Below are 16,920 nucleotides of genomic sequence, written 5' to 3' on the forward strand. Positions count from 1 at the left end.
ATCGATTACGAAACATTAAAAGTTAAGCATTGTACGTACTTTTCTGCACTATTTAAATGAATATTTTCACATAAATATTTTTGAATTTGACTTTAATTAGATTCCTAAAGCCGATATTTTAACTCTGCCGTTTCATAAATACAAATCATTTGTAAAAAATACATTGGTAAGGAAGGCGTATTATTCGATACAAGATTATATAGATGATAAAAAAGCGTCGAGTCAAAGCTTGTTGACTTCCAGGCAAGTGACATAACATACATATATAATTGTATTTAACTAACATGACTGTATTTTTAAATGTTGAAAAAGAGTAACTACTGAGTTTCTTGCCGGTTCGGTGTCAAGGTAAGGTATTATCGGTAGAATCTACATTCCGAACTGGTGGTAGCTTCACTTAATATACTTAGTTTGTTAAATGACGATTCAAAAGTGCTTGTTAAAGCCTACTTGAATAAAGTATATTTTGATTTGACTTGATTCAAACTTTATAATGACACAGTAAAGTATAAATATTTATAAAGTAATAATCATACTTATATCATAAACATTTAAAATGCATAATCCTAAAATGATTTCTAGGAATGCTTTATTGTTAAAATTTTGTGGTAAAGCTATAAGGTCAGACCACAACTGAACAAATTCCCATATAACCGTGTACCGATCAATAATTGTCATTAAAAACACAAGGGTCATGGTTTGTCAGATACAGAAAACACCATACTTATGGTGCAAACAGATTTACAAGTTTATACTTCTTGTAGCCCCAATGTCTATCGGCAAAGACCACTTACTATACAGCCTTTATATTTGCCTGCACACTTTAAAAAAAAAACACAAATTTTACTTATTTTAATATATATTAGCCACAATGCAAAAGTTTTCTTATTGTGATTTTGCCCGTCAGTAAAATAACATCTAACAAGTTACTAAATAACTCGCGGAACAGAGGACCTTACCTTTGTGAACATCAGCCAAGAGTCTATTTGGCACACGTGCGTGACGTAGTGATGACCTTCGCTTTATATCAAATCAAAATATGCTTTATTCAAGTAAACTCTGGAGCACATTTGAATTATTTTACAATATAGCATTAAATGTCAAGCTACCACATGGGCATGGGCATGTAGATTCTACCATAAACAACCGTCAAGAATCCAATCTTTTCCGATTTTCAATTACCTATATAATAAAACACGATTGAATTGTTATTTATCTTTCATGGAATTCAACGAATACAAATTCTATACTTTTTTTATCATCCACATCCTGTATCGAATGATACGCCTTATTAGTCGAAGTTTTCTTAACATGTAATACAGTTATAATTTGAGCAATTTTATCATAGAAGGGAACACCTTGCCCAGGGTAGTATGAATTGACTTGGAGACTGAAGCCAGGTTTAGCAACATAAGTCTTTTGGATTACCTCAGTCGTTTCCAGATTTTTTATATGCAACTAATGCAAAATATAAATGCTCGTAGTTAAACTATTAGCAATTTTTCCGGGAAAAACCCGACATCGGTATCGAAGTGATCGGAACAAGGATGTCGATAAAAAGTTTCACTAAATAAAAATCATCGATAATTTAGATTTATGACTTTCGCAATATGACAGTTCCATGTAGATCGTTTTGTTTGTCTTGGGCACCAGCTATTCATGGTCGCCCATGACCTGACCGGAAAGGACCAAAGGCAAGACCAACAGCTTTATTTGCTTTCTGAAGTACGGAAATACGCCTTTCTCACTGCCAGACTTAACGCTTCTGCTTAGCATTTTTCGGCAAAACTCATTAACTCATCTTGACATGGGCTTTGAACCCTGGACCTCGAGATCAGCGGTATAATAAAATAAGATGCCATCATGTCATGATTAATTTCAATTGAACACTTTACTGTTCCGTAATTCCTAAGTGTTTATGTCGCTGACCTCTGTCGTGTACAGTTATTCCATTATACAAATAAATCTCGTACGCACTTGTTTATACGAGCCATTGAACCTTGAAGGAGTACGTGACAGGTTAAACATTAAGAGTCCCACATAGTGACATTTCACTGGAATGTATGTACGAATACTAGTGGTCGTCCATTGGTGATTTGTTCACCCGAAGGAGAGCAAAAATGAGGCTCATCTGTACCACTTGGACGATGACTCTAGCGTGTACGTACATAAATTGTGCAAACACGTCGACGTAGAGAACCTGTAAGAGAAACTCACAGAACACGATCGTGAAATGTCAACAGTGATATAAAACATTGAATATCTTAGAACGACACCAAACCTAGTTCGATAAGACTACCATTTGAGACCATGCGTAGCGCCATCTGTTGAATTACGTCGGAACTAGATTTGACAACTATTCGTCACTGTTAAAATCTAGCGGAGCGTCGTGTGGATGGTTAGCGCAGACATAATGGCGGCATTCAACTGGAAAGAGAAACCGTCATCGTAAATGCACCACGAATACGACGAATCGCTTTTGTTCCGTGTAATCTACGATAGTTTTTTTTAATTTCGATTCATTTGTGATATGAAGCGAATATTGAGACTATTATTTTGATTTTTGGACGAAGCACTGATTTTAATTATATTCGAAGAGGTAAATTGATTATACAATTGATTTTGACGTTTTATCATGTTATCCGATTGCATCTAGAAGTCAAGATAAAACAGTCAATAATCAACATTACCATTATCGGAAACTTCAAGTAGTACACTCGAGTAAAGTCGATACAATAAGTGCCTACTTGACTTTGAGTTAACATAATCGGACTTCCGAATCATTAATGTTTGGGAACGTCCTCGTGCACTGTTCTTTTGGAAAAGGACTCCGGAAAACGTTTGCCTACCTGTATCGAACTTACTGCGTTTCCACTTATCGAGGTGATTAATTATCTTCGTGATTCGTGATGCTACAAGAACGAGCTTACACTGTAAACCTACAACATGTCTGACGGCTCCGGCCCCACGTATGAGTATTTCATATCGATGGACCACTATCAATAGACAATCGATAATATCGATAGTTTAGGCGTTAGTATCGATAGTTCCCCATGAACAATACTATTTATATGTTCTCTTGCGCGGACGCAAGTGTGCGCGGCCACCTCCACGGTATTGCCCCGCTTCGTGCAAGACCACCTCACAGGCGTCCTCGGCCTCGTGAGCTCCTGCTGTCGCTACCCCGACGCAGGTATTGACGAAGATGATTTGGAGCAACGAAAGGACGACGCAACTACCGGACTTGACCACTAGGATATGATACCCACAGGGAATTGACAACCAATGAAGGATCGGACACACGACTGGGTCAAAGTTCATGGACAAGGTAGCTGCAGCTACCGTTGAGGACAAGCCCGTGCAAGGTATACGTCCAGGCCCGTACCTGACTTGACCTAAGGGCAAGCAGGAAGAACCCCCTTTTTTTTTTTTTTTTTGTTTAACGAGGAGGAAATGCATTTACGCATGCCGCCCGGTCGGGGGACCGGGACGGGTATGTGGGACTCAACCGGGACCTAATGCTCCGTGCCAGGGCACGCTGATGCTAATGCCCTGTCCTACCCACTAAAACCATCCTCGGGTTTCCACCATGCCGCCGAGTGGTGAGGCAACGGGATCGCCAAGGGCATGCAACCGCGACCCCACCAGCGGCAGCCGCCGTAAGGCGGCTGAATATTCATGGAAAGCGCGCCTAGTGCGCGCCTTCCCCCTCATCCTCCACGTTGTAATGTGACGAACTCCCCCGAGTCCGCCACTGGAGGCTGGGCGTCAACGAAGCTGACGCCCTGCGGCGGATAAGATGGTAGGCTCCGCCGCTGACCGCCGGTGTAAAACACCTGGGAGGCTCGAGTAGCGAGCCCTCCCACTCCCTCCTAGCCAACGAGGCCATTCACATGGTCCGCCCTGACGCCGATCAGGGACGTACCAGGAGCGGCCCCGCGGCATCCCTCCCGCCAGTCTTAGCCGCGGCCGACGAGCAAGCTCAAGCCGGCCCCGTTGCCCAGGGTACACCACGAGGAGGTGACTGACATGTACCCCAAGCAGGAAGAACCCCCACACAACCTAAAGTCTTCAATTATCCTAATCTATCTACTGGGTCACCTTCATTAATGAACACTCGCGTGTCAAATAACGCTCTGTCCGAGAGCATCTTACTTGTAATTAACCTTTGCCTTTTTAACGATGTCCGTGATTTAAAGTGACATATTTTATTAAATAGTTCAACAAATTTAAAGCTAAAATGTCAAATCTGTAATTCTGTGTGTCTGTCGCTAAACATCAATACTGTTGTGATTCGGTTGGTTTGGAATGAACCAGTTTAGCTATAGTTTATTCCAACACGAGAGGAGAAAAGGTAAATAAATAACATTTGTTATAAATTGACGCGATATTATTGATCGAGAGCTTGAATAATCTATGATATTGTAATTGTAGTACATTACTAGTTTAAGGGGGTTGGTTGTCATGTGTTAGGCAAAAAGTAGCCTTCCTTGGAATTCAAGTTTGTTTCATACCAAATTTCTTCAAATTCGGTCCATTGGTTTGGCAGTGAAAGAGCGTCAAACAGACAGACAGACAGAGTTACTTTCACCTTTATAATATTAGTATAAATTCGTAGCCATGGAATCCTCGACCGTCAACTGTCTGACGAGTATCGGTAATACAATTATTATTGGCGCGAAGTTCTTTAACGCGGCTTAAAGTAGAGTGAACTGTCATAAAACCTCACGTAGGGATTATGCTCCGGGCGATATTTCCCTCTCTTTCCCTCTATATTGCTCTGTCCCTTTTATAATTTAAACTGATTTTTTTTATTGTTTTTATGACATCTATATATTTTTTTATCATTGTTATACATACATGTTAATATATTCCATTGCATACTTAATATGTACATAGGGAAAGTTACTAAACGGCTCATACGACATCTAATTTTCATTCATAATCATAAATACGATATGATAATATTTTTTATAAATGTAATTATTATTATAATTAAAATTTATTAGTTAATGTACTCGATAATATTAATGAGATATTAATATTTAGTGCAATAAACACATTCAAGAATGTTGCACAAGAGGCGGCCTGATCGCTAAAACAGCGATCTCTTCCAGGTAACCTTAAGGTAGAGGAAAGAAACGGAAGTAAAAAGAGTTAGGGGGGGTTTACATAGCAGAGATAAATATAGTATATAATTACATTGTAGTGGACAAGGGTCGCTAACATACTTGGAAAATGTGTAAATGTATGTATACTGCTAGTGACTATATTTTTTTGACAGAAAAACTCATAACTACTGCCTTAAAAGCGAGCCGGAAGACCAACGAGGTCTTATTTTATATCTATATCCACACGGGTAGAATTAGGATCTACATGAAACATCGCTAACGCCGTCCACGCCAGTGAAACTCTAATTCGCCATTATTTTTCCAATATATTCAACAATCGTGCACCCAAAACATAAAATTCTACACCTAACCAATCACGAATCACATTAGTAGAAACCTTAAGTAAATCCCTTTCGTAGTTATTACGTATGTCTTAGTGATATGGCAGATAAACGTACACTCGATCAGGCTCTAACGATGCTAATCAAAAAACTCCCAAGTGTAAATGCTGCAACTGGACTTTCTCTCGTAGCGGTACGTCGCGGTGTGACCAACTTTCTTTAGTCACACAAACAATGGACGAAAGCCGCTAGGGACACATGTATTTAGCTATGGATATAATATTAATATTATTTATTACTGTCCATCGTTATTTAATCTGAAAATCATGAAAGCTACAATAGGCTATTTGACAATGCGAAAAATAAAGTGTCAATTATTGTAATCAGTATATATTATGAGTTTAAAAATGGTTATTTATTAACGAAAGTTGAAAATAATAATTAATTTATTCAAAAATCTATAAATAAATATGCATTTTTGTAAACGTCTGTCACGTGACACGAAACGCTCCTGATTGGTCGGACTTATGATGACGTCACTTGCTTGTTAACCTCGGTTGCTTTCTGTATGTGGATTATATGTGCCACAGATTACAATACAGGTAAGTGACGTTGCCGACCCCATTGCAGCGCCATATTGTCAAAGTAACGTTTTCGCGGGCTATTTAAATATGGAATCTTTAATTTGATATTTTTCAGCAAATATGTACTAGAATTAAAAAAAACAACTTTTACTGGGTTCCTTAACCTCTACTAAATAATATAAAATGGATTTTAGAAACCAGTCAAATAGCCTATTGCTCAATACGCTCTCATGCTTCTACGCATATCACTTGGTGCTGGGGCTTTCAAAATATTCTACCGCCAAACAGCGGTACTCAGTATTGCTGTGTTCCGGTTTGAAGGGTGAGTGCCAGTGTAACTACAGGCACAAGGGACATAACATCTTAGTTCCCAAGGTTGGTGGCGCATTGGTGATGTAAGGGATGGTTAATATTTCTTACAGCGCCATTGTCTATGGGCGGTGGTGAACACTTAGCGTCGTGTGGCCCATTTGCTCATCCGTCTACCGATATCATAAAAAAAGAAAAAAAACGTATTATAACTCGTTCGAGATACTCGTTAAGAGGGCACTTATGGCAAACATTAAAGAAATTTTGGATTACAAACTCAAAATCGCAATCCATATTGTGACCAAATTATAGACAAACTGGTCAAATATCATCCAGATCAGCTGAGGAATCCAGAATCCCATGAAGACTGGAAAAAATATAACAAAACCACTCAAAAAAGACAACCTCCTCATCAATGGAAACTTTTCAGCACCAATATGCGATCCAAAAAATGCAGATTTTGAAATTCAAATAACATAATAATTAAAATTTATATGATATAATAATGTTCCACAAAATGTGAGAGATTTAATTTTGTTTTATTATTGTTTCAGAACAAAATGAGGTCGATACTGTTCCTGTGCCTGTGCGCTCTCCTGTGTGGAGCGCTCGCGAAGAACAAAAAAGACGAGAAGGTAACTATCAAATTAAAAAGTAAAAGACATTCCGATCATATTTTCAGACATTTTTAACTTTGCCGTTTCATAGATTCAAATCATTTGTAAAAAATACATCGGTAAAGAAGGCATATTATTCGATACAAGATTATATTGATGATAAAAAAGCGTGGAGTTAATGCTCGTTGACTTCCAGGCAGGAGACATAACATACATATATAATTGTATTTAACTAACTTGACTGTATTTTTAAATGTTGAAAAGAGTAACTACTGAGTTTCTTGCCGGTTCTTCTCGGTAGAATCTACATTCCGAACTGGTGGTAGCTTTACTTAATATAGTTTGTTAAATGACGATTCAAAAGTGCTTGTAAAAGTCTACTTGAATAAAGTATATTTTGATTTGATTTGACTATTCCAACCACAAAACGAGTAAACAAATCACTTTGAAATTGAATTCTTCTTGCTTCTTGCTTCTTTGTGGTTGGGTTATGTGCAAGCCATTCTGGGTAGATACCCCCCATTCATCGTATATTTTACCGCCAATCAGCAACACTTAGTATCGTTGTGTTTGAAGTGAGCCAGTGCAACTACAGGCCCAAGGATCATAACATCTTAGCTCCCAAGGTCGGTGGCAGGTGGTGCAGTGCACCAGGGACCCAAAGCTCAGGGGGCCCTCTAACCTAAGCTTAGAAAAGAGCGAGTCAGCCAACTCGCCAGCTCCTGAATCTAGAATAATAGATTGTGATTGATGATGATATAATAATATTAGGGCAATAACAGAGGGGGTGAGGGCCCAATTATTTTTCTATGCACCGGGGCCCTTGCCCACCTAGCTACGCCACTGATTATAGCGCTGATGTCTATGAGCGTTGCTAACCATTTGTCAGTCTGCCTACCGATACCATAAAAAAAAAACTTTCGGTTTCGAAAATAATCCATAATATTCACCACAGATTTAGAATAGGCTACATACGGCATGTTCATTGGACAGCATTAAAACCGAGCGCGTCATTTATTGCCTACGATGACATCACCGGAGCTCTACTTAAACATAATAATAAATTATTTGAAAAATATTACAATTATTTGAGCAATAAACCCTAGAAGAGTTTTAACAATTTATAACGGCACAACTACACAAACTTGAAGTATTTGCGCGTCAAGTTGGTGCAAAACTCAAACTTCGGAAACGTTCCGTCGGACAGATTGCGATATCTAGTCCACTCTAAATCTGTGGTATTTATTATGGATTCGCGAAAAAGTCAGTCAAGTTGTTAATTAACCTATAATATTTAAATTAAATCAGATTATAATTAGTTACTTGAATCGTATTGCATCATTACATGGTATAAAATAAAGTCGCTTACCGCTATCTACAAAAAAGTCTGCGTTGGATGTCTATCTCTTAGGGATAGCCCACAATAACCTTTTTTATGCTTTATTTTTACGATATAATAATGGCTTATTTTCGAAGCGATTTTAAGCAACCCTTATACAATTAAGTACCTTAAATACAACATGCATTTAATATAAATCAATACGGCCCTTTACAGCTTGTAATTTAAATGAATATTTAAAATACAAAGTTATTTTAGTTGAATACAATTATATATGTATACAATACATCCTGCCTGGAAGTCAACAAGTATTAGCTCAACTCTTTTTATCATGTATATAATCTTGTATTGAATAATATGCCTTTTTTAATATTGTACTTTTTACAAATGATTTGAATTTATGAATCGGAAGAGTTAAAAATATCTGCGGAATTTCATTGTAGAAACGGATTTTGTCCCAAGAAGGATTTATTGACTTTGCGGGAGTCGGAAACTTGGCATTATAAACTTATCCAAACGTCTCGTGAACATACAATGATTATCACTGATTCTATCAAAGTGATCAATGTTACCGTGAACACATGACATTGTTTTAACATGTACCAAACAGCAACAGCCGCTTGGACTGGGACATAGTTGCATCATTATGAGGTGCACGTCTATCCGAAGGTCTAAAGCACACGATGTGTCATGTTATGATATATTAACATCAAATATTATTGTATTGATACGAAACAAGACTAATCACACCATGGGAATGAAGAGATCGCCTCCAGTCTGTTTCAAATAACGAAAATATATTTTTGGTTGTATACGTAACTAATGTACATGTATATTTCAACTTATGAATACTAGATGGCGTTATGTCAAATTGTAGACAATTCTAAATCGCGATGGCAAGATTCGCTAATTGTTTGCATATAGCACTTAGGATTTTTTTTTATTAATATGGTTACCAGTGGCACCTAATAGTTTTATTAGTTAAACATTAGTGTTGTGGAGCACCCTTAGGATCGACTGAGCTAGTTGTTCAATGGTTATTGTATCAAAACAATAATTGTTAAATATGGCGCTAAAAAAATCCCTCTGAGTTGAATTGCCTCTCTCTTTATTTCCTAATTAAGATCATTGACTATAAACAAATGTAACAAGTTAGTAAAACTGTTAATATTTCTTAGCCATTTTCTAAGTGTGGTGGTGACCACTTTCCATCAGGTGACCCATTTGATCGTCCGTCAACCAATATCATTAAAAAAAAAAGTTTTTTCTTTTCGTTGCCCACAATATTAATGCGTTGAATGCAAAAAAAATTATTCGTGTGGATGGTGTCGCCGTCCGATGGTACAGAAAGATTTTCTATAATACAAGGAACAAACATTAATTAGTAATTTCTATTACTGCATAGAGTTAGGAATTACTTTGTCGGCCAATGTATCTATATTGTATATGCTTTAACAATGAAAACCTTCAGAAATGTTCAGTAGTATATTAAGATTTTTTTTTGTGGTAGAGTCGATTAATGTAATATCAGATTATATGTATAATAAAACTACTTATTTAATAGAAACATTGTACTACAAAGGAGAATTAAATATAAACAAACCTTAGATTTACGTATTCCATGCGATTTGCTAATAGTTCAGCTAGTATATAACCATTCCACTCAACTATTTAAATCCACTTTAATTTTACTTCCAAAATTCCCATAAGAATTTCAATTACGTTCAAAACATTTTTTTTCGCAAATCCATAGTGAATATCATAGATATTCAAGCTCACAACCAATGATATCGCGTCAAATCAATGTCAAAATGTTGTGTTGAATTTTTGTAACCAAACCAACTAAAAAAGCGTTAAGGATTAAACTGCCCAATCTGTTACCATTATACGAGGTGTCGCTTTTAATCCTAACTAATACGAATGTAAGTTTCTTAAGCATTTTCGGCTGAACTACTGAACCTTTCTTCCCCTAAACTGTACGATAAAAAAAACATGCATTGAGGTATAAAAAGTCAGTGTGAGAAACGTCTTCCAAGAAGACGACTAGCTCAAATTCGAGCGAAGATCTGCTGATGTTTAGTAATAAGAAAAAACATAAAACACCAAAATGTATTAAAATAAAATGTAAAAAAAATGCCCGGGCAACTATGAACCCGTGGGTTTTATTAAATCAATAAAAAAAAAATAACCTATGCAGAATTTCATGACGGTTGTCATAAAATGACAGATGTCAAAGTCGCACATGTCAGAGTACAGAAGAGAACCTTCTCCCTCCTAAAGGCCGTCGCCTTATTAATGTTGAATCTTTGTTAATGTTTCTTTTCAGTCCACTATGTAAATTTTTATGTAAATATATTGAGCGTAATAAAATTAAGTTGTAAATATTTTCGTGATTGTTCTTATATGTTGTCTTAATAATAATTCATGTTTATCTAATTATTTATTATTTTGTAGGTTATATTAGCAGAGAGTCTAGTACTATTAAGCCTTCAAAATTAAATTAAGCCTGTAATCTCGACCGTACCGTTCAATCTCCATCGCACGTGACATTGACATAATCTTCGCCCTCTTGGCACAAATAAGAGCCAAAACAAAAAAAAAAAAAGAACACAGTACCTCACATTGCATACTCCTCTCAACGGACGGATTGTCTCAAGTCATGTTCCCGTTACTAATGGATTGTACCACGCTCACGGTTGACGCTTTCACGTAACCCAACTTCGTGTGACACGCGATGTTTATTTATTCAATGCACTTTCTTCATTCAAACAATTGCCCGATAGCTATATCAAAAAGGCGATTCGTTTCGCTTACGAGATGAGTAACAGAATAACTTATTTAAATCAATTAAAATCTGCAATGAAAACTTTGACCGCTTCCTCAGTCTAATAAATTTAAAAAGTATCCTATGTCTCCGGGATCCAACCATTATGGATTTGTAGAATGATTTAAACATAATTTTTAATCATTACGATGGTAAAATCTAAATCACCACAATTTGTCCAGGTTAAAATTGCCGTGTACTACGAGTCCCTCTGCCCGGACAGCAAGAAGTTCATTACGACACAACTGGCCCCCGTCTGGCGCGACTTCAGGGGCCTCGTCAAAGTCAAACTCGTGCCTTACGGAAAAAGCACAGTAAGTATTACCTTTATTTATTTAATTAGTTATCAACCAAACAATACTTAGTACAGCTACTAAGGCCACAAGGGAAATGACGTTAGTGCCCGAGGTAGGTGACACATTGGCGAAGTGAGGCATGGTTAATATGTCTTTTAGTAGCTATGGCGGTAACCATTCACCATCAGATGGATTTACCCTTTACTAAACCACCTATTTGACATAAACAACATTGCTCGCTCCATCGTCGAATACGTCATGACATACTTTTTTAAACGTCACTAGCGCAAATGGTTTACGGGCCGCCATGCGATGTAAAAAGTCGCAGGAACGATCCTGACTACTTGGGCTATTGTTACCCCAGTCCTAATACAAGTGTTAAGCTTAAAAGGAGGAGTAAATAGGAATATAAGTAATTCCTTAATTAATTTGGAGCATTGCTACTATTCTTTAATAAAATAGTTTATAAAAATAAAAAACACGCTTTAGGCACGCACTAAAAATTACAAAAGAAAACCCTTTCATTTAATACCCCAATCATGGGGGTGCATTTCAAATAGCCAATCCGCCATCTTGGATGTCCGCTATGTTGGATTTAAGTAGGTGGTCGATAAATCGTACTATGCCTAACCCATCTTTACCTAACGTTGCGCAAGCGCAACTTTTCAAATTTGTTTTTTTTTATTTCTAAAATAAGAAAATTAATCTATGAAATCTAAAAGCCAGAATCGAAAAGAAGATCTACAAGATGGACTAAATTTTTTTTAAATACAAATACATATTATTTTTATCATTCAAAAACTGCTAATTGAGTCATCTTGGGATCGATATATTCATGCAATCATAAACATATTAATTGAAATAAATCTATACTTTTTACACTGTATATAGTTTTAACAATATCTTATTTATGATATAAACCCCTTTGTTGGACAAAGCTACTTACACATATTGTTTATCTTAGATTTCTAGGAAACATTGCGCATACGCAACGTTGGGAGTAACAATAGTCAGTTGTTATTGCTACTCAGCTTTCATAATATGCATAAATAATTTATTGCAAATAATGGGTTCTCGCTATTCAAAGAGTAGAAGCTCTCTTATTTTATTAGTCTGTCGTTTATAGAACGTCTAATCGAACTAACAGTGTTAGGTTTAAAGAACTTTATTTTCTCAAGAACATTACAGTTCACTTATGAGTACAGAATTTTACACATAATGCAGTTAAACATGTAACAAATAGTTCGACCGTAAGAATATCAATTGGTAATGACTCAAAAAAGGGTTGGATAGCAACAAGGAAGTTATTTAATTTTTTTTTTTTTTTGTTTTTTTTTTTGGCTTCGCATTTATTTTAAACTATAAAAGTATTTATTTGTTTAATATGTATTATTCATTTTAGCTTTAGTGTAGTTTATATTTTTGATTTATTGTGGGTAGTTTGATAGAGAAAAAAAAAAAAAACAAATTACGAATGACTTTATAATTTTTAAATATATAACTAACGATGTGATTTATTTTAGATTTTACGCATTACATTTGAAGTATGTATTGTTTCAATTTACTTTTGAATATAGAAATGCTTTCGCACATTTTTATTTCATTTGGTAGTTTATTGTATCTCATGACACCGTCATGTAAAATGTTTCTTTTACCGTAACCTGTTCTCGCTGTAGTCAGTGCTAGTTTGTGAGTATTTCTTAGGTTGTGTGTATATTCCCGTTTGGTAAGAGAAGTCTGCATATGAATGTTTTCAGATAACATTTTTTTAATTAATATACATATGTTTACGGTGTACATTTGCTCAAGGTTAAGTATCTTGGTGGTTTTATATACTACAGAAGTAGATGTTAATATGGGATATTTGAACAAAACTTTGATAGCTTTATTTGTGTTTGATAGCATTAAATTGTGTTACATAGTAATATCTAAAAAACGATAAGTTCAAAAAAGATAAGTGATCAAATTAGTAAATAAAAAATTGAAACATTATGGCTTGGCAGCGAGCACTGTCTTCTCAAGAAATATAGAGTATCTTAGAAGAGGAAGGGGATTTAGAAGATGTCACTCAAATCGATGCTGTGTACATCCCCCCGGCGGTTGACAATCTTACAGACGAGGAAGGCCTAGATGATGACGCGCTAGGTGATTACGACAATATTGTGCCCACTGATATCGCTCGAAATTATGAAATACACACCGATTTAACCGTAGAACCTGATAATACACAAGGTGAGCTCGGTCCTTCAATTTCGAAGATACCAAGACTATTAAAGAAGTCACCAAAATGTGTTCCAGACTGGAAAAAAGAACATCCGACCTATATAAATTATCCTACAAGTGATGAAACAGCAATGACATAAATATTGAAGAACGTGTAGGTGGAAAAACACCTTATGAAGTATTTTCCCTATTTTTTAGTAATGAAGTTTGGGAACAGATTATATGTTTTTCTGAAAAATATGCTCGTGACCATAACCGTCATTTATTTACCCTCACGTAAGCAGAACTCGAAAGATTTTTTGGTATATTATTATTGTCTGGATATCATTCCTTACCTGCAACGAAATTATACTGGTCAAAAGATGAAGACAAAAATGTATCAATTGTAATAAATTGTATGAGTCGTAACAAATTTGAATCTATAAAGGAAAACATTCATCTATGTGATAATGCTGACCTGGATAAAAATGATAAATTCAATGTAATCAACCAAAAAAATATGCAGTTTGGAATATTCTCACACGACTTGTCAATTGACGAAGAAATGGTGCCGTATTTTGGACGTTATAATTGCAAGATGTTCATCAAAGGAAAACCTGTTAGATTTTGATTCAAAATATGGTGCTTGTGGAGTTCAAATGGTTATCTGTATCGGTTTATTCCATATGGCGGAAAGGATAATGACGACAATAGAAATGATTTAGGTCTAGGAGAAAAAACTGTTCTGGACCTATTAGACAATAGTCAAAGTCATTGAAGATCCTCGCAAACATCGCATCTTTTTTGATAATTTCTTTTCTTCACATAAATTATTTTGCATTCTGAAAGAGAAAGACTATTTTGCTACTGAATTCGAGAAAATAGAACAATGAATAAAACCTTGATAAATTCGAAAAGTCTTAAGAAAAAAGAGAGAGGGTCATTTGATTTCAGCTTTGACCAAAAACATGAAGTACTATTGGTTAGATGAAATGACAATTCTGTGGTGAGTGTGGCTACTAACAACGCAAAAATCGAACCATTGATTACAGCAAAACGTTACGATAGAAAACTAAAAAAAATGGTGAGTGTGCCACAGCCCCAGGTTATAGCAGATTATAATAAAAATATAGGAGGCGTCGATCTCTATGATAATGGAATTGCCAATTATAGGATTCGAGTAAGAGGGAAAAAGTGGTAGTGGCCACTGTTCATCAATTTGATAGATAGTGTTTTAGTAAACTTGTGGAAGATTTACCATCTGGCAAATGAACGATCTATGAATTAATTAGAATTTAAATCTTACGTTGCTGTAAGTTTGATGAAAACCGAAGAAGCCCAACTTGCACATAATTCGCACTTTTTGAATAATTCAAATACAAATTTAGGGAGACCATCCAAAAACGCAAAAACCTTCCAATATTCGCTCCGACAATATTGGTCATGTCATAGAGGAACACGAAAATAAACGTCGTAGAAGATATAGACAGTGTAGAAGTACAACAATTTATATGTGTAAAAAATGTCAAGTCGGTAATACCTAGATTATTAACCTAAGTAAAATATTTTAAATTTATTTATAAGACTTGCTTGTTCAATTTAAGTCCAGTAATCCCAACGTTGCGTAGACGCAACATTTCACGGAATGAATAACAATTAATCAATATTTCTTTTTCTAAATTTTTTTAATTTTTGATGTATTTATAAACGTAATAAACAATAAAACCATACAACATGCATTTATTTTTATCCTTGGGAGTTAATGTGTCAAGGGGTAAACAAGACTGGAGTTCGCTGCAGCGATACATCTTCTTATGTCATCTAATCAAACTATTAAACATACAGCGCTAGATCGCTTATAGAGAATCGTTCTCTCGCGACGAAAACGTCAGAAACGCTGAGAATTTGTGTTACTATAGATTTGACAAATTAAAAGATGGCGTCGTTTTTAAATATTTTTATTGTGGTATTACGATATAATTAGCTTGGTATTTAATCATTTGAACCAAAAGAAGTTTTACTTATTTAACAACTGAATTTTTATTTAAGTCATTCATATTTTGAGTGGGATGTATTAGCGTTGCGTACGCACACGCAAAAGAATAAAGCCACACTAATGTCAAGTGTACAGTCTGCAGTTCAGTTCAGTGAAACAGTGATTGCTCGGAATGCCATATCTAGTGCGCAGTACATATATATCGTTGGACGTACACCTGTTTCTCGTTGGATTTTATCATATAATATGTGAATAGTTATTTATAATGAGCTTTACGTTTGTTTCTAAATAATAGAATTTTTTAAAAAGATCTTTATCTGTAGAGCATTGTGGTCGTCGGTGATGTGAATGAGATCATTGTGAAATTGTATAGCGACACAATTGTATGACAGGCGGATGATACAAAAATGTATAAACAATGATCTAAAGTATAACTTAACACGGCATATTACATTTAGCCATTTTTTTGTTCTCGCTGGAAAAACGCGTTATGCGTTTCCCGCACGTGAAAGTGGGGGGGTATAATAAAGATAAACAAACCTTAGGTTTACGTACGAGTTACGAAATGAGTTCTTACAGAATAACGGCTGTTTCTGTTTTTGGTATAAATATTCATTTTCTTCGTAATTGCAACTATGTATTTCATTTCCAACTCCAGCTCTTTAGGTCACGTGATCTTCTGGTCTGATTTGATTACAGTATCAGTGATGTTCAATTGTTCAAGATGTTAGTGAAGGTTAGTGATTTATATTGTCAGGGCTTATATTTCGTATCGTATACCATGGTATACGATACGAAAACGATTCTGTGGCGCCCGCCGAAGAGACGGAGGGCACGGCTGGATTTTTAGTGGGTATTCCGGTGTTCTAAGTACTGGCAACTCCTAAATACACACACTTCTACGTAGAGGGAACGCGTAATGCGATTTCCAACGTGATTTCCCAATAGGGTGGCTTGAGAAACAATGTCTTTAGTAATGCGATTGAATATTTATACGTCAGTCTCATATGAATGATTCATAGCACGAGGAAAACTTGTCGCAAAAACGTAATGTTTATAAACGCGCCGTGCTATGAAGCAAATAATCAAAGCAAATAATATAATAGTTAAAATCAATTACGAATAATTCGTACCCAGTTTCGAAGGCAATCTATTGTTGATTCTCTCAACTGTATAAGTATCACCGATTTCTTAGCATTTTTTACACTAAATACTGGTTATTACTACAACAGTCCAACGGCTTGATAACTGAATCCAGCCGCGGCGGTCAAACTCAAGATAGACCAGCCAATTACACAGGT

The 16,920-nt window shown here is 35.8% G+C and overlaps 2 protein-coding genes across 2 annotated transcripts in view; one reads left to right on the forward strand and one right to left on the reverse strand.

The window, feature by feature from the left end:
• LOC113400627 (cyclin-dependent kinase 9) overlaps positions 1-16,920 on the reverse strand; it is an 89,815-nt gene that overhangs the window by 52,968 nt on the left and 19,927 nt on the right. The gene's annotated exons all lie outside the window — the stretch shown is intronic.
• LOC113400628 (gamma-interferon-inducible lysosomal thiol reductase-like) overlaps positions 1-16,920 on the forward strand; it is a 28,675-nt gene that overhangs the window by 6,793 nt on the left and 4,962 nt on the right. The window contains exons 2-3 of the mRNA XM_026640263.2: positions 6,900-6,980; positions 11,308-11,439. Of these exons, the coding sequence (XP_026496048.2) occupies positions 6,906-6,980; positions 11,308-11,439 (207 nt within the window). The 5' untranslated portion in view covers positions 6,900-6,905. The remainder of the gene's footprint in view (positions 1-6,899; positions 6,981-11,307; positions 11,440-16,920) is intronic.

This window comes from Vanessa tameamea, chromosome 29, assembly GCF_037043105.1.
Source record: "Vanessa tameamea isolate UH-Manoa-2023 chromosome 29, ilVanTame1 primary haplotype, whole genome shotgun sequence".
NCBI lineage: Eukaryota > Metazoa > Arthropoda > Insecta > Lepidoptera > Nymphalidae > Vanessa > Vanessa tameamea.